Source organism: Haemaphysalis longicornis, unplaced genomic scaffold (genome assembly GCF_048455015.1).
Source record: "Haemaphysalis longicornis isolate Haplotype H1 unplaced genomic scaffold, Haemaphysalis longicornis Haplotype H1 scaffold_5, whole genome shotgun sequence".
In the NCBI taxonomy this organism is placed as follows: Eukaryota; Metazoa; Arthropoda; class Arachnida; order Ixodida; family Ixodidae; genus Haemaphysalis; species Haemaphysalis longicornis.
The window spans coordinates 163842375-163865395 of NW_027526385.1; the positions used below are offsets into that span (position 1 = coordinate 163842375).

General features: G+C 45.1%; 1 protein-coding gene across 7 annotated transcripts in view; it reads right to left on the reverse strand.

Annotated features, from left to right (window-relative positions):
- Window positions 1-7559: 7559 nt before the first annotated feature.
- Window positions 7560-23021, reverse strand: part of Cp110 (Centriolar coiled coil protein 110kDa) — an 89119-nt gene continuing 73657 nt past the window's right edge. For all 7 annotated transcript variants that reach the window (XM_077671276.1, XM_077671279.1, XM_077671273.1 and 4 more), the window contains 3 exons: window positions 21833-21894; window positions 18600-18727; window positions 7560-10010 (listed from right to left, as the gene is read on the reverse strand). In XM_077671276.1, the coding sequence (XP_077527402.1) occupies window positions 9967-10010; window positions 18600-18727; window positions 21833-21894 (234 nt within the window). In that variant the 3' untranslated portion in view covers window positions 7560-9966. The remainder of the gene's footprint in view (window positions 10011-18599; window positions 18728-21832; window positions 21895-23021) is intronic.

Sequence of the window (23021 nt, forward strand, 5' to 3'; positions counted from 1 at the left end):
AAAACAAGGTGCTGCTTGTATTTACTGTGGTCTTGCATGATATTTATTTATCATCATTGAGGCCTTGGCATCCCTTACAACTTGCCTTTGAGGATAGTTTACGAGGTTATGAGGCTATTTAAGAGGATAAATATTCTAAGGATATCCTACGGATATTTATGAGTTATGACGATATTTGATGCCTTGGCATCATATCAGGGCTTGGCATCCCTTACAACTTGCTTTTGAGGATAGTTTATGAGGTTATGAGACTATTTAAGAGGATATCCTAAGGATATCCTACGGATATTTATGAGTTATGACGATATTTGATGCCTTGGCATCATATCAGGGCTTGGCATCCCTTACAACTTTCCTTTGAGGATAGTTTATGAGGTTATGAGGCTATTTAGGAGGATAAATATCCCAAGGATATCCTAAGGATATTTATGAGTTATGACGATATTTGATGCCTTGGCATCATATGAGGTTTTGGTATCCCTTACAACTTGCCTTTGAGGATAGTTTTCTACTACAGCGTCACAAAGCACGCTATAGCGGTTAGAGGGGCCACGATTAAAAATTACAACTTTGTTTAATTCGAAAAACTAGCCTTTAGTGACCACTCATTTCCAGACACGAGATACTTTTTAACCAAAAAAAAACCACAAGAAATGCCGATGAACTTTCAAATCTCGCGCTACAGTGACGTGATATACGCAATATGGGTGAGCACTAAAAACTCTGTTTTAACAGAACATGTGCATTCGAGTGGCACGACCAAAGGCAACTAAAGGCCCCACTGCAATAACCCAGACATGTCTCTTGGCGATGGCGCTGTGGTCGGGGGCCGCCAACAAACACTATTCCGCCATGTCACACAGAAGTTGCTAGAAAAGGGAGGTGGGTGTCCCCATTACTTCATACGTTTTCCTTGCATATCTCAATCACCTGTTTCAAGTTTGCGATGAAGTTGGTAGTACCATGTAATATAGATAAAGCAGTCTTTTTAATGAAGCAAACTTGTATTTTGTCTTAGATATTTTATGCTTTCTTGCCGGCGCTTAGCTACGCACAGCCAATATTCATATGCACGCAGCATTCAATTTCTGCATCCACAGGCTCTAGTAGAAGCTGGATCTCTACACCTCACCGCGAGATTAGCGTGGAAAGCTTTTTGCTGATGTGACACCAACTGAAGGCTCACCGTTGCCGTGCGGTGACGTATCTGCTTGAACTTGATCACTTCCACAGGAAGCGTCCTAGTGTACAGGGGTTTATGCAGAATTTCGATTTTGGGGAGGGGGGGGGTGTTGTATAAATCCCTAGGCAAGGTGCTTGTGGTTGTGGAATCTTTTGGGGGGGGGGTGTCGAAGTCCTTCTGGGGGTGGGGAGGGGGGGTTGTTAGGGGGTGTGTATAAATCCCTGCTAGTGTAGCTTACCAGTCTGCCCGAAGGCTGGAGTGGTCCAAATTGAAAATGGTTAAATGAACAGCTAAAGAAATCAATCGCTTTTGTGAGAGCTCTACACGTACTCCCTTTTTATACTTTAATTACTAAGGGCAGGCTAGCACTAATTGGCCTGCTTCTCTTAACGCCAACTTTGTTTCACTAAAATTTTACAAATTACTATCAACACACGCATACATCATTTACAGCCCTTTCATGTTCAGTACTGCAGGACGAAGACTTTCCAAAAGATTTCCAACATTACTGTCGTTGGTTTCCTTGAGTGCTTTTCTTGCCCTCAAATTTTTGTATTTTGCTCTACCATAAAGTCTTCTGTCGTTCGCCGTTTCTTCGTAGCCACAATAGAGCACACACATTGCACAGCAAGATGTGCTCCCACTGCCAATGCCCAAATGTCAGCTGAAGACAGCTGGCCAAGAAAAGGTTTGTGTTTTGAAGCCTCTCTGCATGCCACAGAACTGAATAGCATTAGGGGAAAAAAAGCACGCACAATTCCTTAATTTTAGTGTTAATAACTTGTTTTAGGCTACACTAAAAAAACGAAGGCAACCCGAAGCACTACAGGAGGTGCAACTTATTTTCTTCTTTTTGTGGTTTGACATCGGAGTAAGGCTGCAAACAGTATTTTTCAGCATATTGCGTTTGCATATTTACTCAAGCATGGAGATGAAAAACGATTTTTTATCTCTTCCTTTCTTTGAAGATACAAATTTCGCTAACATTGTTCTACCCCTTTCACGATTATTCCATTTTTAAGCTTCAATATACTAATTTAAGCTGTGCTTGTGCCCCCTCCCCCGTTCCGCCCCTCTAAACTGCCATAAAATTTGTGCCATCGCAAACTGCCCACCGTGCATACTGCAACGGAATTTTATCCAGTGAATGGTGTGAAGATGTACAAGATCTTCTTCGTGTTCCGTTTGATGACACAAGCTCCCAGCTACCACTCACACTTGCGTGCCGTAAAAGTTGAGCAGAACAAAATAAAAATGCACATTTACGTGGCGTCAATCACAAACACCTTGCTTCAGCAAAAGCAGCACTGTGCAGTGGTAGGCATGGCTGGTCTAACGCTGCAGCGAGAATTCACGGAACATTTTTTCTTTTCTTTCACTGGTCGAAACTGGGCTCTGAAGAGCGCATCTTCAGTCTTGCAGCATTCCAAGTTGCGTTGTGGATGCAATCAGTATGTCATCCTCACAGTACAATGCACTGTGCATGGCAAAAAGACAACTTCAAATCATACCTCAATGGCACAGCCAGCTGCAAAGCACACCGCAATTATCCACTTGTTAGACCCCAAAAGAAAATGGGGGTTTTATGTGCCAAAGGGCGATATAAGGCGTGCTGTAGTGGATGGCTATGTACCAGTCCGGACCATCAAGGAAAGCTACTTAGAATGCCCCGAAGTTTTGGAAATACAGCTGTTTAAACTTTACACCACTATTTGTAAGGTGGCCAGCATAGCTGGGAATGAAACACGTGGCTAAGCACTGGAGCGCCTCGATCGCTCAGCCATATTCTGCCGCATCGTTTTTCAGCGGGCCACAAAGACAAAATGTCCGTTTGGTTCGTTTAAAAGCCTGCCTTGTCCCAATAACTGGTGCTAGTTTCATTGCAAACTTCGAACAGATAATTTAAGTATTAACAAAAATAAGTGGAGCAGTGACCACTTTCCTGTGATTTCTAAAGACAGGGGCCGGAAACCTTTTGAGGCAGATGGCCGAGGTGCAGGAAGGCCACACAGCGAGGGCCGGAAGGCATAATGAAGCAAGGGGGGGGGGGCTTTTTAGGCAGAGCAGGTTGCTTGCAAACTAAGAGCTTTGGGGGAAGTATTCACAAAGTGATGGGGTATGCGTGGTCTGCGGCTAAGAAACAGAAACTATGCGGCACATAGCGTTAGAGTGCGAGGGTATCCATCCAAATCTACACGGGGGAAATACTGGGCTTCCAGAAGCCCTGGGATTTAAGTGTAGCACAGAGGAAGTTAACTTCGAGGCTGTCGAGGCGACGAAAAGAAGATTATAATGCTGGTGGACGAAAATCAGAAAGGGGAATATTACTTAGGACAGTTACCACCTTTAACAGGAAAAAAAGTATTTTGTGCCTAATAAGCTTTTTGTGCCTGCCCTAAGCAGTGCTAGTATCAAACGAAGAGTATAAAACAGGCATATTAGTTTTTTTCTGGAAAGGTGACACGTCATCACCCCGCTGCAAAGGGGAGACCAATAGCAATCATCAACAACAGCAAAGCAAAAATATTCAGCGAATCGAAATTGGAATAGAAGTCGTGGTTATTTTTAGATGCGACGCATCTCTTGCTCTGAGGCATGTCCCTCCTGCGTCGGCGTCGGCGGCGCCTGCACGCCACCTGCGCATGCGCGACTCTCCTCCGCTCTTCTCTCCGACAGCTGTGCTGCGCAACACTCTCACTCCGCCTCATTATCGTCGAAATGCAAGTTCGTCGAAATGCTAGATTATTCAGTGCAGAAATAACACTTATTGTTGCGCGAACCAAACAAAACACGTGCAGCATTTCCAGCTTTCAAATCTTTTAATTTCTTGTGTATTTTGTTGCTCCAGCTTTGTAGTGGCACTATTCTTACCTTTTTGATGGACTTGTTTCTTGGTTGATTTTTCTTCTTGTTACTACAGCTTGTAATATAGGCGTGTGTATGCGTAAAGTTGTGTAATTATTTCTGTCTTTGAGTGCATATGTTCTTTTTTCTTCTTTCTCATGAAGCAAGCCGCCGATTCACATGTTTCATGTACGCACATTTTGTACGCCCTCCTGCTATGCTCTCGAATGAGAGTGGCAGTATTGTAAATAAATAAATAAAAAATCATAAACAACAGCTGCGTGCGCGCGCTTCGCTCCGCTCCCGTCGCGCAAGTGCGCGCATGCGCGACTCTCCTGCGCTGTTTCCTCTCCTTCAGGCGCTGTGAATATAAAGCGGGTAGCGCGCTGCGGCGGTTCAGTCAGCACTCGCTCTCGTTCGACTCCGCGTGACTTGCTTGACGACTTCCTGCTTGGCTTGATTCTTCCGCCCAGGTGAAAAAAACAATTGGAGGTCCAATTGGACCTGTCGAAAACACGATTGGGCCAAATGGAACCATTTGAAAACACAAATGGTTCCATTTGGCCCAATCGTGTTTTCGGCTAGTCCAAATGGTCCTCCAATTGTTTTTTTCGCCTGGGCGATGAAGACGTGATGGAAGCGACAGTCCCTTCAGCGAGTGGACTGACGCAATCCAATACCAGCGTCAGTCCAAACGGATCTCCCCTGATGCGTCGCATCACATCAGGGTTCCCTCGCGGGAAGATGGGCGTAATTTTATTCGTGGCCAGAACTGCCACCAAAACCCAATTTTAGGACAAACCTGTTATGGCGGCCTTAAGATATATATAGGAAGGCACAATGGGAAGGGGGGGGGGGGGGGGGGGTGTTCTGAGGTCGCGCAGGGGTGCACATAATTGTGTCCCGAGGGTCGCGGGCTGCCTACCTCTGCTCTAAGACATCCCAGAATTTTGCGATTGGTGGCTACTAACCAAGTTCAGCTCCAAGAAAACGTCTTGGCAATTGTATAGTGGGGCTGCTGGTTCCGTTTGACTGTATCACTTGAATGCTAACGTCCTGTTAACACATTGATAACTCTGTTGCATCACTGCTGACGTTATGCAGTGCAAAATTTGAAAAATTTTCAATATTTCTGGTCTTTTCTTTTTGATTAAAAATCCTCTTTCGTGGCTGGCATGAGGCCAATGAAGCTATCAAGGCTAGTTCATATAAGCTGAATAAATTACTTTTTGTATTCATGACCCCCTAATACCCCCAACGTTATTCTATCACCGAAGGACGTTTTGTTTAACCAAAATATGGGAAAACTTCAATTTCACGCTACACATCACAGTTGATATAATAAAGGCAAGACTAAAAATTGGCCGCGTATCTGCTCCTTTTGTAGCAATACGATAGTCTTTATCGACCTTTGCCAAGTAAATGCTTCGCTTTCCCGCTCACCTCTCATGTTGTTCCTCTCGCGTCGCGCTCCTCTCAAGGTAAAGACGCCAAATGTTTACTTAAATCATTTTAAAAGAGTACTGACACGAAAGTTTCGTGTTACGTTTTTTCGCTGCTATGCGTGCCTACCAGCCCACTAATCATAGAATGACATATTAGACGGTCGAGGGCAGCGTAAACATTCATTTACGGCGTCGTTTATTCGTGTCAGTTTCGCTTTCGACAAAACGAACGCCGAGCGGTCGCCATGACAGCAGGTATCACGTGACGTCACCATTCTTGCCGTATCGCTGCCGCTCTGGAAGCGCGCGCGAGCGAGCGCACGCGCGCGCCCAGAGCGGCCGAGATCTTTGCCGTCCCCACAGGCCCGGGCAGCATGGCGTCAGTCCCAAAACCATGACGTGTACACACGCCCGAGCAGCGCGCGTCAACCACAGCCAGCGCGTCGGCTTCGTCACGGGAGCCCCGACGTCGGCAGTTTGGGGCAAGTAGCAGATGATGTGATGCCGGTCCGCTCTGGGCTTTCTCTTGAAGGCGAAGATTAAAATGGATTTTAAATATGTTTCGCTGAACGCTTGCTGTTGTAACTTGCTGGGAGATATCTCCTGCTAAAGAGGAAGCGTTTCACATAGTTATCTCAGCTTTGAAATTTCGTGTCAGTAATCCTTTAAATTTCCCGCGTTCCACGGCTCCAAACCGGGTGTCTCGGTGCCAACGCTGCCGTACGGCGAAGACGCGCGTGAATCGAGGGGCCCTACTTCAACGTTTATAGAACCGCGTTTCCCTACTCCACATGCGTTGCAAGCTGAACGTGGAACCTATTTAGTGGAACCTTTCGTAACTGTTGCCGGTTGATTTCTTAAAATGGCGCCAGAAGCTGTAGTGGCGCGGGCGACAGCAGGCGACGATGGAGTGAATTTTTTTCTGCAGTTGATGGAGTATTCAATTTCGCAAAAGTGAAGCATGTAGGATTTTTTTATAAAGGAACACTGCAAATAACACTTCTGTATTAATTTGTTGTCTTATATTTGCGTAACGTCTTTTCTTCTTCAACAATGTTGACAAGTATGAACATTACACCGGACATAGACGGGTAGATTTAGCTGTGACTATATATACGACTATTGCGCAGGCCATGCATTACTTTGGCCGGGTGGCTGAATCGAGTCACAGACAGACAGACCAAAATTTCTGGGTTTAAGCAGCCCAAGAAAGACTATCGTCTTTAAAAAAAAAACAGTTGTGTGTGTTTAACTACACACTACCACTCGGACCACGTTACCACTCAGTTAGTATGATGGTCAAATAGAACTAGAGTGCCCTCACTACAACCACCACCCACTCGTGTTTCTCGGGGGTGAGTTGCCTTGATCGGTGGCTGCCAGTCCCACAAACAATTCCCTGCAGCATCCTAAGGGCTGGGAAGCTGCCACTGCTTAAACTTTGATGCCCAATGTTTCTCAGGCGCAACAACTCAATTTTTTTCCCTCGCACTTTGTTTTTTTTTTTATTTTACATTTAACATCCTCAATTTACAGACAAAGGTTCCCTGACCTTCAAAAATTCAAAAAAAGAAGAGAGGGCAGCACATACTTCCGTCTGCTGAAAAAGGTCTTATTTGCATGTGTCAACTCGCATTGAGCCCGGGTGGCTCAATGGGCTAGCGACAGGTAACCGGAATTGTGCAATTTTGTTCCTGTCACAATTGACAGCCATACAAACTTTACGTTATTGTCTGACGTTATTATATTATTATATTTTATTGTCTGACGTTATTGTCCGACTTTATATTTGTGATGCCAGACGCCCTTACAGGTAAAAATGTTTTCGCAATCTTAAGCAAAGAATTAAAAGTTTCGGGCATCAAAGAATTAATCGGTTTTCATAAAATCTAGCTTAGACATGGCAGTCTTTTGAGTGGGACTTGTATTTTTTCTTCATAGTCCCTGCTACTTCTGTCGCCACTGGAATTTTGCATTTCAAATTGTATGTGCTCATAACGTGATATATGAACAATTTTTGCCCACGCAAAAGAGGTGTTACGTAATTTATTCCGTCATGTCAAGGTATTGCGTCCAAATTTCCAATAATGAGCACACTAATTACACGCGCAAATTGCATTTCTTGAGGCTTTATTGAAAGACCAGAGAGGACAACCAAGCCACACTCAATATATTGTTCAGGGCTTGTCACTTACAGGCATCTACATCACAACATATTTTTTCTACCCAATACTTTGATCACACAAAAACAGAAGAAATGCACTTTAGACTTGTAAAAGAGAAATGTAAAGTTCTCTTTACAGTATTGTTGCTCAGCCCAGTTCACAAGAATCCACATGCAGGAAGAATAAATAAGATACAACCAGCACATCAAAACATGGGATAAAATGAAAAAAAAAAAAGAAGGCCTAACGAAAACAACAAAATAAATACAGTGATGCCGCGAACCAACTACAATACCTCATAAAAAGCTTCTTTCCAACATGTCTATTATTAAAAAAAACTAAACTGCTATGAAAGATTCACTTTTCGCCTCAGTACACTTACCCCTGTCAAAATGACTTTAAAAAAACCAGAGGCCGCAAGAAACAGCCCAAGACACGTATGTCTGCCACGACACTAAAAGGCACACGTGAGCAAGAAACTCGTAAGGCACTAAAAGATAACAAAATTGGGGTTCACAATAGTGCACAATAAATGCAAAAACTGAGCAAACGAACGCCACGTCACATTTAAGAACAAATAAAACAGCGGCACAAAATTGGCCACAGTCAAAGTATGGAAAGAGAGAATGCTCAAAAAAAGTGGGAACACACCAGAATTCGTCAAATGCAAAACTCAAAACCCCACAAATAACGGAAAGAAACAAAACAAGCACACAAATATACAATAGCACCATTTGTTCTCACTCTTGTTTGTTTGTTGTCTCTCCCTGTCCACAGTTTGTAATTTCCCAATGCCGCAGCTGCTTTTATTCTTTATCAGTGGAGACTGGTAACTTTGCACAGCACAGGAACTCGCTCTTCTTTACCAAAACATTGTCTCAGTCAGAACACTCTTTCCTTGCCTCGTTTGTATAAGAGGGGACATGGCTCTCGAAACAACGTCTTTTAATTTTCAAGTAAACAACTTTGTGAAGCTTGTCAGAATTGCTGCTTTTTTCCAACTGATTTCAAATATTCAATTATTTCTTGAGTCAGTCAATTACTTCCGAAGACAATTAGAGATAATTGGTCATTTTTGGTCAAACAACAGACAAAACAGTGTTGGTCATAAAACTGTCATCTCGATATTTTCCAGTACTACGAACACTGGGGAATGCAACAATCGAAGCAGTCTTTTGATGCATAGCTTGGAACTAATTTTACAGCTCATTAAACTTTGGTGTTTGAAAGGGGCGTTCAAAATGGTTTCTTGCCACTGGTGCCACCAAGGTTTAATGAGCTGTAAAATTAGTTCCAAGCAGTGCATCAAAAAAACCGATGCTCTTATTGCACTCACCAGGGTTCGTAGTATTGGACAATATGAAGATTACAGTTTCATTGCCAACACAGTTTTGCCTATTGTTCCTCCAAAAATGCCTAATTATGTCGGTAACTAATGGCATATTTGAAATCAGTGGGGAAAAAGCAGCAAGTTTCGCAGAGTTCAATTAGCTTAAAGGAAGCTGTTTTAGGAGAAGTGTCCACCCTTAATTAACGAGGGGTTTTTTGGCTATAGGAGCATGAAAATGACGGGACAAGCGCTGCAAAAGACTGGTTAGCAACAGTGCCAACATCAATGTAAAAACGTCGTTGAACAGGGTTGAACGTCGTTGACTGCGTACGACACAACACAAGCGACCAACTCTATAGCCTTTGTTCCGAGCAAAAAATGCCGAAACAACATAAGCGAGCACTTTGAAATTGTAAAGAAAGTTCAGGCGGCCGCAGTAGTAGTTGATCTTGTTGTTGTTCACGGCAGTAGCTCGATAAGCGTTCACAAGGCACAGATCTAAACAAGCAGTTTTCGAATGCGAACTCTTTTGTGCCAACAAATCCCTCTAAGATGGGAAAGGTAACAGGAACTTTTTCCATGTCTTGTTATTTTATTTGCTGGGCACACACGCTATATGATGTTAAAAAGCATGTTTTTGCATATCACCAGACCAAGCAACATTGTTTGTTCCTAATGTCTTTGATTATAAGGAAGCATTTTATCAGACTATGGCATGAAACATCCAATCAGCTCGTACATTTGGTGTCATACCCTATTACTGACGACTTTAAAAGTGTTAATATACACTGGCAATTTTCCCTCTTTTTGTTTGTGTACAAGCAACTCGGAGCTCTCTAAAATTTCCCCAAAACTTTGGTTTCTCACTGAGCGATACTTTGGTTCTTGCGGCAGAAAAGCTGGACAGAGCGCACATGCAGACGGTCCGTCGAAGGGAAAACGTCTCTTCCACGATGCAGCTCCAAAAATAAGACACCTTTCAGTAGAAGCTCCTTGTGGTCAGACTTTGTACATGGGCAGGCGGCAGATCTTGCGTGTGGTCCCTGTGTCAGAGTGGAGAGAAGGCAAAGCGAACAAAGTCGTTCAGTACAAAGCAAATCTTCTGCAACAGCAAACATCCACGGCCACTTTTTTTTTTTCTAGTTCTTCCCACGACGCCACAACTACTTTCACCACCAGTTAAATGCATTCATGTTTGCGCTATTGCCTGCGGAAGTCCAGCACGCTAACGGCGATTCAAACTTCTCGTGGTGCACTCACAGCACTCCGCTTGTCATCCTCATACTACGGTACTTTGCCCTTGGTGTTTGAGCGTATCATTGACAAAGTACTAATAGCGAAGCTGATACGGCAGCACTCTGCACTACGAGAAAAACCAAACTAGAAATAGTCGCCCAGATTCGCTTTTGTCCTCAGATGTTGCTAGAAAATTACGGAATCCAGCGGCAATCTGAAAATGTTCGTTACGTACCCTTTCCTTCACAGAGCCCCAAATGCACAAACTACTCTCCACTATCGGCACCTCTGATGTCTCTTTTTATTCTGCACCGTCCTGCCATTTGTTTTGCTTCCCGTTCTGCATGAGTCTGTCTGCATTTGTTCTTCTTGCCTCTTTGTCAAACTTTTCTTTTATTTCTTTCTCTCTGCTTATTGCGTGAACTTCCCCGTCAGTACCCACATGTGCTTCTGTTTTGCCATTGGAGAGCATTGCTCGAAGGTGTAGCTTCTGTCACACACGGGACAACTTGCTCTTGAAGGGGGCACGTGGGTCTTTGGGAGCGAAAAGTTGCTCAAAAAAGCAACTTTTAGGTATCACTTTTCTCTTGATTTCCACAGTTTTTCCTCCAAAAATTTTGTACATGGAACAGTACAAAGTACTTATAAAAGCCACAGAGGCCTGATTTCAACAAAGAAATAGCAATTTTTCCATTATTCCCCCACTTCATCACCACAAGTGGTATCGCAGGGATACAAAATTCTCGAGAGGTACAGGGGGGATTAAAAAAAATGCGAACAACGGAGCACACAGCCTCCGACGCATGCCGCACCGCCTGGCTGCACTGTCGGTAAACTGCGCGCATGCGTAGTTCTTTGCGAGCGTTTGAGAGTGCGACCTACTGTTAGGGGAAATGCTTGATAAAGAAGCGATGTGGGTTATTTATTTTAAAGCGTCCTTTTATTCTCTGTCGCCACTGAGCGTCCTGTTGTCTACTACATTCGGCAGACAAGCGCGCAGCGGACGGATTGTTGCTAGCTTGATGCCCTTCAACGATCGTCCTGCTTAGTGGCGACGCAGCGGGAAAAGGCGCCTCAATATAAACGATCGGCGTTTCTTCTTGATGAAGCCTTTCCATTAAACGTAGGCCACACTCTCAAACGCTCTCGAAGAAGTGCGCATGCGCGCAGTTTACTGACTTTGCAGCCAGATGGTGCAGCATGTGTCGGGGGCTGTGCGCTCCGTTGTTTGCATTTCTTTTAATCCCTCTGCACATCCCAGTATGTGGTGCGGCTAGGAAGATAACTTCTTTCACACTGTGAAGATGAATGTTTAAACCATGCAATGCAAGAAGCAGATCTTGCATTTTGTGTTTCAGTAGTTGTTTAATTGGCATTATTTTTAATTGGTTAGCAGGGGTTGTTCAAACCTAAAAGTTAGAATTGATGTAAACGTGTATGTGATTGCAAAACACAAAAACTGCTTCCCACATTTCATTCTCCACAACTTCTGGTATCTATTCATGTCTTCCTGGTGATCTTTTGTTGAATAGTTTTTTTTCTACTGTTCTTAACTACAATCAATGAAAATTTTTAATTAACTCGGAAACTAGTTACCTCACATCAAAACTAATTAGACATCAGCTAAAAAAACTGAACAAGCCCATGAAGTTTCATCAAAAGTGATTGGAAAGCAAAAAACAGTTTCTAAGACCAGTGTGCACCCTTACCACCTCTGCCACAAAAACAAACAACATCGACGCTTGGTGATAAGATCTTGCATCCTTAAAATTCACATCCCCCTTGCCTTGCTTTTGGTCATGTTGGCTTATCTCGTGAGAGCATGGACTAACACACAACAGCACAGAGGTGTGAAAATATCATTCTTTTTCTTTTTTTGTTGAATCTGAAATTTCATAAGGGATTGCAACCTGATGAGACAGTTTGCGCAAATTCTCAGCTAGCCTCTGCATAACAGCTCCACTGTAGAAACAAGGTTTTAACACAATAAAGCTTGTTCGAATTCTGAGCCCGTCGCTCGAGACAACATACAAAGTGGGATTTACGCAGATAGAATGAATGCTTCGGCCTGTTGGCAGTTCGTATCCGACTGAAGTGCGCAACGCAAAAAATAGGGACAGCAGACGGGAGAGGGTACGACACCGGTGCTGCCAAGTTTATATCGTGTGACTTTTTCAGGCGTTCCCGATGGAGCTGCATTATCAGAGTTCCACTTTACAAGTATTCCCAAGTGGTCCCTGTGCATAGGGTGTAGCTAGTAGTATTCCAGATTCCGCAACAAGTTCGCAATATGGCTCTCACCGTAAACACGTTGCATCGCAAACCGTCAGTGAACTCAGAACAAAACAAGTCAAGCTTGGTTTTGCTGGTGTGGTGCAAATAGTTACGAACACACATACTTGCGCGTGGCGAATATTCATGCGTGTGATTGGCCGGGCGTGAACAGAAGCCGAACGTACATGCACACGGGAAGCGAGTTTGCTGAAAAATGTGAAATCGCAGTCGTTCTCAAGGCCAGAAATGCGCGTGCAGCTTGAATGTCCGTGTGGTGCGACTCTCGGACAACTGAGTTGTACTAGGTGGGGCTACAAAGTAGTACTACCCATACTGAACAACCTATGCCTGCAAGCATTTGAAGCGCTTACTCTTGTGGCCACGGCCACCATGGCAGTCATGCAAATTTCCAACTGCACTAAACTGCAACATGTAACAACCACTTACAGCTTAGTGTCCGACGCTTGTCGTATGAAACTAAATTGAGGCAACTTTGAACAATGGGAGAACCGACTTTGTAGATTTTGTATAATGCCTTGTGGGTTTCAAACAGTTCCCTGCAGATTTGAGAAAACTTGCCTCCCAGCCTTAAAGGGGGGAGATGGCTCTTAAAACAATTTCTTTTAATTTTTAAATAAACACTGGGAAGCTTCAGTCTTGCTGCTTTTCCCCCACTGATATCAAATATGCCACTATTTTTTTAATGTGTCAGTTATTTTTCAAGATAATTAGAGATAATTAGTCATTTTTGGAGGAGCAATAGGCAAAACAGTGCTAGAGCTAAAACTGTAATCTTTTATGTTTTCCGATACTATGAACCCTGGTGAGGGCAATAGGAGAATTGGATTTTTATGCACCGCTTGGAACTAATTTTACAGCTCATTAAACCTTGGTGTTTAAAATGGGCACTTAAAATGATTCGTTGCCATTGGGTGCCACCAAGTTTAACGAGCTGTAAAATTAGTTCCAAGCAGTGCATCAAAAAACCAATTCTCTTATTGCACTCACCAGGGTTCATAGTATCGGAAAACATAAAAGATTACAGTCTTAGCTCTAGCACTGTTTTGCCTATTGCTCCTCCAAAAATGACTAATTATCTCTAATTATCTTGAAAAATAACTGACACATTAAAAAAATAGTGGCATATTTGATATCAGTGGGGGAAAAGCAGCAAGACACAAGTTTCACAGAGTTTATTTAAAAATTAAAAGAAATTGTTTTAAGAGCAGTGTCCCCCCTTAACAAAAAACAGGTCAGTGCCTTTGCATTCTGCGAAGAAGAATGACCAGCAAAGCTGCTCATCCTCGCAAGGATCCTAGATGAAACAAAACACGCTTGTTTGCCATTTGCGACTGAGCATACATTCTTGCTATTTATTAATTTGCTGAATGAAACCTGGAAGGACTCCAGCTTTATTCTAGAGGACACAGTAGCCAACCAATTCTTCGGACCTGGAAGGGAACGAAAAATAGTCCGAATAAAGGAGCAGTCCAAAAAATCTGCGAGTCATTACTCCTACGGGAAAACTGGCAGTTCCTCGGGAAGGTCCGGAATATCCAGCAAGTCTGAATTTTTGGAGTCCAAAAAAATGGCCAGCTACTGTAAATCTCGACTTTTGCATGGGGCTGTTTGTTTCCCTTTTGTGTCGTGGGCACCTGACTGTCTGTGGTTTGTGACCTATCAAAATCAGTTGACCACGGAGGACAGCCGACATCTCGCATTGGGCCGTAAGACATGGACGTTCAAATCTCCTGCCACCAGGACTGGTATTTCATCAGTGAGGGCATGAAGCCTGCCTGCGTGTGGAGGAAGGCTACCTCCACCCCCACCCATGTACACATAACCGGCAACCGGTGATGTGCGTGTGCTTAGACGTGAACGACACCGGCCGAAACGCCACTCGAAGAACCCTTCAAGGTGCTCGTATCTGAACTGGAAAAACACCGGTTAAAGTGTTGCTCCAGGAGCCCTCCTAAAAGGCAACCCAAAACATTAGCCGTGGAGACAAAAACATTTCAGTAATACGCGATTTTGCTGTGGGACACAATACGTGGAAACCGACATGTAAACAGCTTTGATGCAAGACGAAAGGAACAATGATGCATGTTAAATGCGCCTGCCATCACCATAGCAGCTTCATGCTCCAACGATAACTTCCCTGAAGAAAGACATCAGCCCTTGTCTTGCTACGGCATAAAATGAGCCACAAGAAGCTTTTTTTTTTGTTTAGTTATCGCAGTAAATCATGGAAACGAGATATTCCTGCAGTTAAACCACATTTGGCGGTGTGGTGTCAAATGTCCTTATAGGAGGCTGCTAGAATTAACACGCGCACGCACCCTAATCTTAGCACGCATACTCCTCAGAGTTGCTGCACACTTCCACAACGATTCCCCCATACGTGTCCTCAACAGTTTCAAGGAGAGCTGATACATGCGCTTCACTTTTTCCGGGCACGCAGTGAAACAAACACAATGTTTACAAACATTCTGAGAGCACGTCCACCTCCCCGCTTCCCAAATGGGTGAATATGAATACAAAGGGAGACGTTTAATATGGAAGGTAATTCTCTTTCCCTCTCGAATCCTCCCCCCCCCCTCCTTTTTTTTTTTCACCACGCCAACTTCGTCTGCCCCCTTGCACCACGCATTTCCCAATTGCTTGCCAAGACATCGCATTCTAGTAGACATGCCAGAACCAGACAGCTTACTGCACTGGGAGATCTACCTTGCATCGGAACGCACTCAAAACCACGAAAAGCAGTTTCACACCTTCCAGGTTTGCTGGGATGGTATTAGGGAGATCTGACTGGGGGAACGGGGGTGGTGAGGGGTAGAAAAATTAGCGCAGCCACAAAGGAATAACTTACAGGCGTTTTTAATTCAGACACAACAGAGCAGGAACTGAACCGTCCTGTACAAGCTGCTACTAACAAGCTACCACTGGTCAGTTGCTAGACTTTTGATGTGGCTGACGCCCCCCTTTTCAGGGAGTCCTGCGAATACTGTCACGCGTAACAACATTCGCCCCTGCAAGAATTCGCCAAAAGAACGCGACTGAGGGCTGCTTCAGACATGGATGCCCTGATTTTTGCTTACTATGCTGAACCGCCTCTCACATTCAGCGTTTCTGTGGTACTGACCAGTTCTTTCACGCATGGCCGACTATGCTTTTTAAGCTCTTCACTGCTAACAATGTGAACTGGTGTAGCATTGGATCGGGATTGTCAGTGTAGCTCTGGTGCAATGCGGCCAGACTGGGAGAAAGGTTTGGCCAAACACGGGTTCGCATCCAGGAGAATTTTCTTTCGGTCATACAATCATACGAAAACATCAAAACTCGAAGGTCTCTGGGACAACTTAGAAAAACTGGCACTGTGCTCCACCTGAAGTTTTTTCCTCTATGCAAATGTATCAACATTCCCCCCCCTTGCTGATTTGCACGCTGCTAACGTTCAAGGGTCGACACAACTGCATCGACGGGAATCAAATACCGTATTTTCACGCGTATAACCCGCACCAAAATGGCGAAAATTTCAGCGGCAAAGTATGGGCGTGGATAATACACGGGGTTTTTCCTTTAGTGCAGCTTCACGGCAATGCGGATTGTGCTGTGAAGCTCCTATGCAGTGACACTGACTAAGCCTTCCATGGCAGCGATTGCGCGAAACATACAAGGACAAGGAAGAAAAAACAAGGAGGAGCGCACCCTCACAACTGAATTTTATCAGTGAACTGTGACTTTCGCCTTGCAGTCAGTGTATTCTACTTGCTACATAAACGCTTTTTCTGTCTACATAGTACGTGATGTGTTGCTTGAGTAGTAGCTTTGGTGCAGCCTTTCCTGTATGAAATGTGCGGGCAATATGTGAGAATTTTTTTTTCTTCTCCGACAGGCTGAAATTGGGGGTGCGGATTATATGCAGGGGCTGGTTATACGCGCGAAAATACGGTAAGATGTGCACTGGGCAGAGAAAGACCCGTGAGAGCAGTGCATGAGAGATAGCAGCTGTCTTCACAACCTGCAGCATTCGACTGCATTTCTCTGAGCTAGTGCGAAGAAATGCACAACCAAAAAAAAAAAAGAAAAAAGACTTCTATTTCCCACTACAACTTATCCAATAAGCGGACATGATGGAGGAAGGGCTAAGCACGACAAGCACTCAACAAAGTTGCTCTTGACTGCAAAAGAACTACAGGCTCAGGTTCTTGTTTCATCTGTACGGGTCACAAAAAGCAAGATTTGGCCCAAATTTGCCACAGGTTGCCATAAAAGTTGCAAGATGTAGCACCTTTCGCTTTGTGCCGCAGCTTGGCACAGCTACCACATCCCTGCTAGTAGCTTTTTCACTCGTTCAAACATTGCAGCTATCTCGATAGGCAAACGGAACGGTACAAATCCAGCCCCTTGTTCACCTCCACACTTCACTCACAAAGGTGCATTCAACAGTTGCAGTTGAAAGCACCCATCCGAACACCGCCCCAAGTTTAAGGGGCAATGAAGACAAAACACAACTGTGTTCAGTTTTGAAAGAACTGGCCTTCAAAATTCACTCCATTCCAGCCATGAAACACGTTTGCTTAACTGGAAAAGGGCCGGTAATATTGACAAACCTTGTGGGGATCGCGACTTTCACGCGAACCCGTAATGGCCTACGATTAGTCTGTATGCAGTATATTCGATTTGCACTTTGCAATAAATGCTGTCACTGATGTTTTGCCCTCGCCGCCTCCTGCCTTTGTCTGTCTCCGCAAACAACGGACCCGTCCGCAGCCAATGCTCGCAAGGCATGTTTGCTGAGCGCGGATGGCTGCGGGGTGGGAAATCAGTAGTGTGTGAAAAGTAGAATCCCACAACCTTCAAATTTTGTTCTGCAGTGACATAGTACAGTAATCCCTCGTTATAATGAACTAGCCTTACTCGAAATATTGCTCCATTCGAAATTTCTTCTGGTCCCAACCCAAACACATGCCTATTAGGCCGCATTACTCAATGCGCACGAAGAGCTGGACCCGCTTAGAGCGAAGCGGCGAGCAGAGGCGTCGCCGAGCGGTGGCGACCCAGCGGCAAGTCAGGCGGTCAAAATGGTGGGTTAACACGCTGATGTTTCCTCGGCGATTTTCTCGAGCCGGTCATGCTCGATTCATGCCATCCGACTTTAGACAAAACGGTACGAATGCGTGGCAGGGTCATTGAATTTTGTTCCTAGACATGGGTCAATGGCGTGGACGCGACGGTGCGCGAACACTGACACTCCAAGCGTAGAAATAGCACTGTCGTCGACAGCGGGGCGCCGAAAAACGTTTGTTTTGCAAACTTCACGGCTGCACAGCTCGGGACAGAAAATTTCCCAGAGATCATGCAAAAACCCTAGTGCAAAACCGGTCAGTTTTCACGATTGCGCTGTGTACCGACAATGACCGGTTAACCGCTGTTTTTTTAACTCGGCAAAAACAACCTCGGACTCGAGCCACGGAATCTGCGACGCTTTCCAGCGCGAAACCCTCGTAGTGTTCAGTGAAGCCTGCGTCAAACGCCCAGCCCCATAAAAGTGGCCACTGCCTTCTCCTCCTCATTCGCTGTGCAGTCTGCAAGGCGTTCAGACACCAGTCACTGCTTGGTCAAATTGGAGCAGGGGTTGCTCGCCCCCACAAGAACATGAAACAGCCAGAGCTCACTGCCTGTTTTGCACCCGAATAAAGTTTTGCTTCACTGAATACATTGTGTTTTGATTCCTTGTAGTTGTGGAGCAATGAAAGTTTAACTACTTTAGCTCTTCTCCGAAGGTCACTTATATCGAAATACCACTTATAACGAATTTTTTCGCCATCCCGCTGACTTCATAATAACGAGGGATTACTGTACGTGCAGGAGCAACAATATATGGGCCCGCACTGAAACACAGTTATTATAGTTAGCTTTATAGTTATCATAGTTGGTGCCTGGAAGTCGCCACTGCTTTGTCTGTTCCTATTTCCATTATTTTGCTTGAAGCTTGCTAGGATAAAACACTGGCATCACGGTTACCCGGATAGAGCAGCGTCTTTAATGAACGAACTAAACTCGCATTTTGTTTTCACGGCCCCTCTATGCCGGCAAGAATAAAACAAGTGTCCTCTCACCAGACGGCGCCCCACCGGCAGCGCGACACGTGTCCACTGGGGCAACCGTCGCAACGAAGGTCTGAGACCGGACGATGGCCGTCGGCCGGTTGGCACTCCCCCGGCCGCCCTGGTTTCGTCCGGTCAGCCTGGAACAGAGCGACCGGCAGTTGCAACATCACTGTGCGGTCATTCTAATGACTATCACGCTCCTGTGGAGAAAGATTTCTACGCAGGCCACGGGCCACAAGTTCCCAAAGATAGCAGACCTGCTTGTTCTGAACTAAACATACTAAGGGCCACGATTACCGTAATTATTCGATTATAAGGCGAGGTACAACTTCGAGACTATGGATTTTGGGGGAAAAGAAACCTAGCCTTATATTCGAGTAAATACGGTACATTAGCTGCCACCAAGTATGCGTCAGCATTTGGCAGCGAATTTAAAATCATAAAAATGCAAACAAGCTACTATTTCCTCCCAATGCACACTCCCAGTGATGCTGATTTGTGAAGACTCAAATAAAAGGTGGATTGCTTGAAGACGTTCTTAGATGGTCTTAAACTTCTTCAACGGGCGTGAAATTCCCTTGGCAAATCGAAAACAATGTTCAAACACATGTGCATGCGCGTGCAAAAGGCTTGGACGCTTGTCAAGGTTAGGGTGACGCTGCTAGTATTACTTTTATCAGGCACATCATACCAAATTTGTCCACGAAAACGACCCCCCATAACTGCTTTGTTTTCTGCTATTCTGATTAGCCACTCATCAGATCACTGTAGGGAATTCTGGGAATTGGTGTTTCGCTGCCCCCTCTCAAATATGTGGCCGCCTATATAAGGTGTGTGGTCGTGAAAAAACAACGGCGCCTCCCACTGTAACGCACGTTTAGTCACTCAAATAACCCCCCATAATCAAGTCAACTTGCGGGCGTGGTGAAGACGACTTATAACGTAACTGCCCACAGATCGAAACCAAATTTTAGCACAGCTTGAAACACAGCGCCGTTTTCTGTGACGGCCAGTTCACCTCCCCATAAACTTCTCATGAGATAGTGAAGCTGCCTGTCTTGCGATGCTTACCGTACTTCCCCGATTCTAACGGGCACCCAATTTTCCAGGGGGAAAAAAAAAAGAGAAAACTTGCACCCACGATTGTAACGTGCACGGAACTTTGTGAGCAAGAAAAACGAATGCGAGAAAAACGGGTGATTTATTTCCCGAAGTAATCTCACTCATCTCACTCCTCGTCGCTCTCCACTGACCTCAACATCTCGTCCTTGGTGCCTTCAAGTGCGTTCGCTATGGCACACTTCTGAACTAACGTTCAACCATTGTCGATGGGATCGTGGCCCACGCCTCGCACGCCCATCCCGCGAGCTTCTCCAGAGGCGCACGCTTCAGCCGACCGCTCGTTTTGAACACATGAGAGCCGCTGCTACCATTGCTGTTATCAATCGCGCAAGTGGAACGATTTGACGATTTGTGTGAACGCCGATAGAAAAGCATAGGCGCATATGCTTCCTGCGTCCGAAAAATTGTTGCTAAAAGCTTTGGCGCCATCTTGAGATGGCAATGGCGATGGGTGGGACGAAATTTCCAGTTTCAGCAGTTTCCGTTTCGTATCCGATTCTAACGTGCACGCGATTTTTTGGCCTATTTTTCCGGAAAAAAAGCACGCGATTTTTCGGCCTATTTTTCCGGAAAAAAAGTGCGCGTTAGAATCGGGTAAGTACGGTACTAAACTTCACCTCGGGTCTTCCTGAAAATGTTAACAGCTAAGGATACATTTATTCCACATAAACGCAATCCTACCTCACACTTTTCCACAAAAAAGGAGCTCAACACGCTGCAACGACCCCATTTTGTCCTCCCTCGCACTTTGCGACGTCACAAATCAAAGTGCCAAAAAATGTACCAGGGCAGCGATACCGGTAGTCACACTTCTGGATTACGTTGTTCTGGCACTATTAACGAACCACCGCTACCGCGAGTGGTGCACCTATTTTCTCGGCACAGCCCCCTCAAGTACGCAGGGTCGAGCTCTCGAGGGTCAAGTACGCGAGCCAAGTATGTCTCCTCATGCACATATTCACACTTGTACTCAAAATTGTGTCATACCTCTGCCCATTTAAATTTTTGTGTGCGCGCGTTTGCACCCAGTTTCATTGACCTTTTTTTTTTTTTTGCCTCTTTTGATTTTAGATTTATCCGGTGCATTTCAAGATTCGTAAAAAGTTTCTCTACCAGGCGAGCGGAAATAAAGGGGTGCTGACTTACCTTGTCAGCTACTGAACAAATGCACTTTTCTAGGCAATGTAAGCCATATGCAGACATCTGCAATATCCAGCATGCTTAGGTTTTCACACTTTTAAACCGGGCTGAATAGCTAGCTTCTTGTGCCATTACAAACGTAATGTAACGTAATGTAACGTAATATAATGTAAAATGCTTGCGATGTACAGAGCTACGCTACCTTCATCTTCACTATAAGCCTGTACCCATGGTTCGAAGGCGGCCATATTTGTGCGGCACAAAAAAAAAGGTGTTCGAAAGCACACAGCCAGAAAGGCAAAAGAGCAGAGGCCGCTTACAGCTGCATTTTTTCTGGTTCGAAATAGGAACCATGTTCACCAACTGAGGGGTAAATAAAGGCGTGAAAACGCACCTAGCACGTTTGTGAGAAAATGAAGGCTTGAAAATGTGGGAGTAAGTTCTCTGCCTTTTTTTCTTTCTTTCTTTCTTTTTTTTTTTTTTTTTTCAAAATGAAGACACTAGAGCGACGAGGAGGATGCCATCACAGTTCATTATAAAATACGATCGTTTTCAATCTCAAATTTAGCGTACTCGCTGGTCGTAAACTCGCTTCTTGCGCAAAAAAATTTTTTACGCATTAAGCGGAGAAAGGGGCGGCAGCTTTTACAGGCCGCCTTCCTTCAACACTGGCAGCTGTGTGGCACGCAGCCTCTTTCAGCCGTTGTCGACTACAGCACCGCCGCTAATTTTTTTTGGCACCCGCCCGGACTATTGTTATCCCCACCAGAAAACCTTCTTCCTGCAGTATGGCTATCCTCCCCCTTCTAAGAAGAGCAGCAAACTGAAAGGGTTACCCTTCCCAAAGGCGACTGCAATGCTCACCACGTGGCCGAGAAAGTCGCATCTCTCGCACTTTGAACAACTCCCTCCTAGGCTGCGAAATGATCACGTGTAAGAACACGTGCAAGGTCGAGGATGCTGTGAATACTGGTACTCACTTGGAAAGGCGTCTCTCCAGCACTTTCTGCGTGGCTGACGAAATCCTGCCCCCTCCAGCCTCCTGCGAGCAACAGAGAGCTTGTCAGCGAGATTGCAGTTTTTCCCTCTTAGCAGCAAAATTTTAAGACAGGCAGGTCGGTGCGCACAGAGCACGACAGCGCGGCAAACCCGTCTTGTGGAAAAACAAGAGAAGCTACGCTTCCACAGACCCTTTCCCCTTTGAGAAGGACTCATGAAGCGTTCATCTCAGATTTGTGCAGAGAAATTCATCACCATCATCATCATCATCACCAGCCTGTCTATGCCCACTGCCGGACAAAGGCCTCTCCCATGGATCTCCAACTATCCCGGTCCTGTGCCAACTGTGACCGATTTATCCCCGCAAACTTCTGGATCTCATCTGCCTATCTAACTTTAATATGCCACCCCCTGCCACGCTTGCCTTCTCTAGGAATCCACTCTGTTACCCTTAATGAGCAATGGTTATCTTGCCTTCGCATTACGTGCCCTGCCCACATCCGTTTCTTCTTCTTACGTTCTACTAATATGTCCTTAACACGCGTTTCTTCCCTGACCTGCTCCGCTCTCTTCTTGTCCCTTAATGTTACACCTATCATTTTCCGCTCCGTTGCCCGCTGAGTGGTCCTTAATTTAAGTTAGACCCTCTTAGTGAGCCTCCACGTTTTTGCCCCGTAGGGGAGTACCAGTAAGGTGCAGCTGTCATGCACTTCCTTCTTCAGAGAAAAAAGATGTAGTAAAAGTGGAAGTGGTGGCCGCCAAGTTAGTTTTCCACGCTCTCCGTGTACCGTCTCGTGAACTTCCCCTTGCCGACTTTTGAATTTTAAGCCGCTGTCACAACGCCCTATTTCCTTGAAGACAGGAAAAAGGGATAGACGAAAAAAAGGGGAAGTCGCAGGGTTTCAGTTTGAACACCTACACTTGCTGCTTGCCTGTTTCCAAAGGGGGCCACGGAGATGAAATACGAGCTCGTTTTATTAAAAAGACTGTCCCGTCCCGATAGCGATTCTGCCCGCTTTATCGCGAACTTAGCAAATAACCGAGACTTAAAGAAGACAGATGAAGAAGGGGTGTGGCTCCCCAGTCACTTCCGGGCAATTTCCCTATGATTATATCACAGGATCTTGTTTGTGCAATTAGCAGCCACAGAACTAAGCTACCAGCAACAAA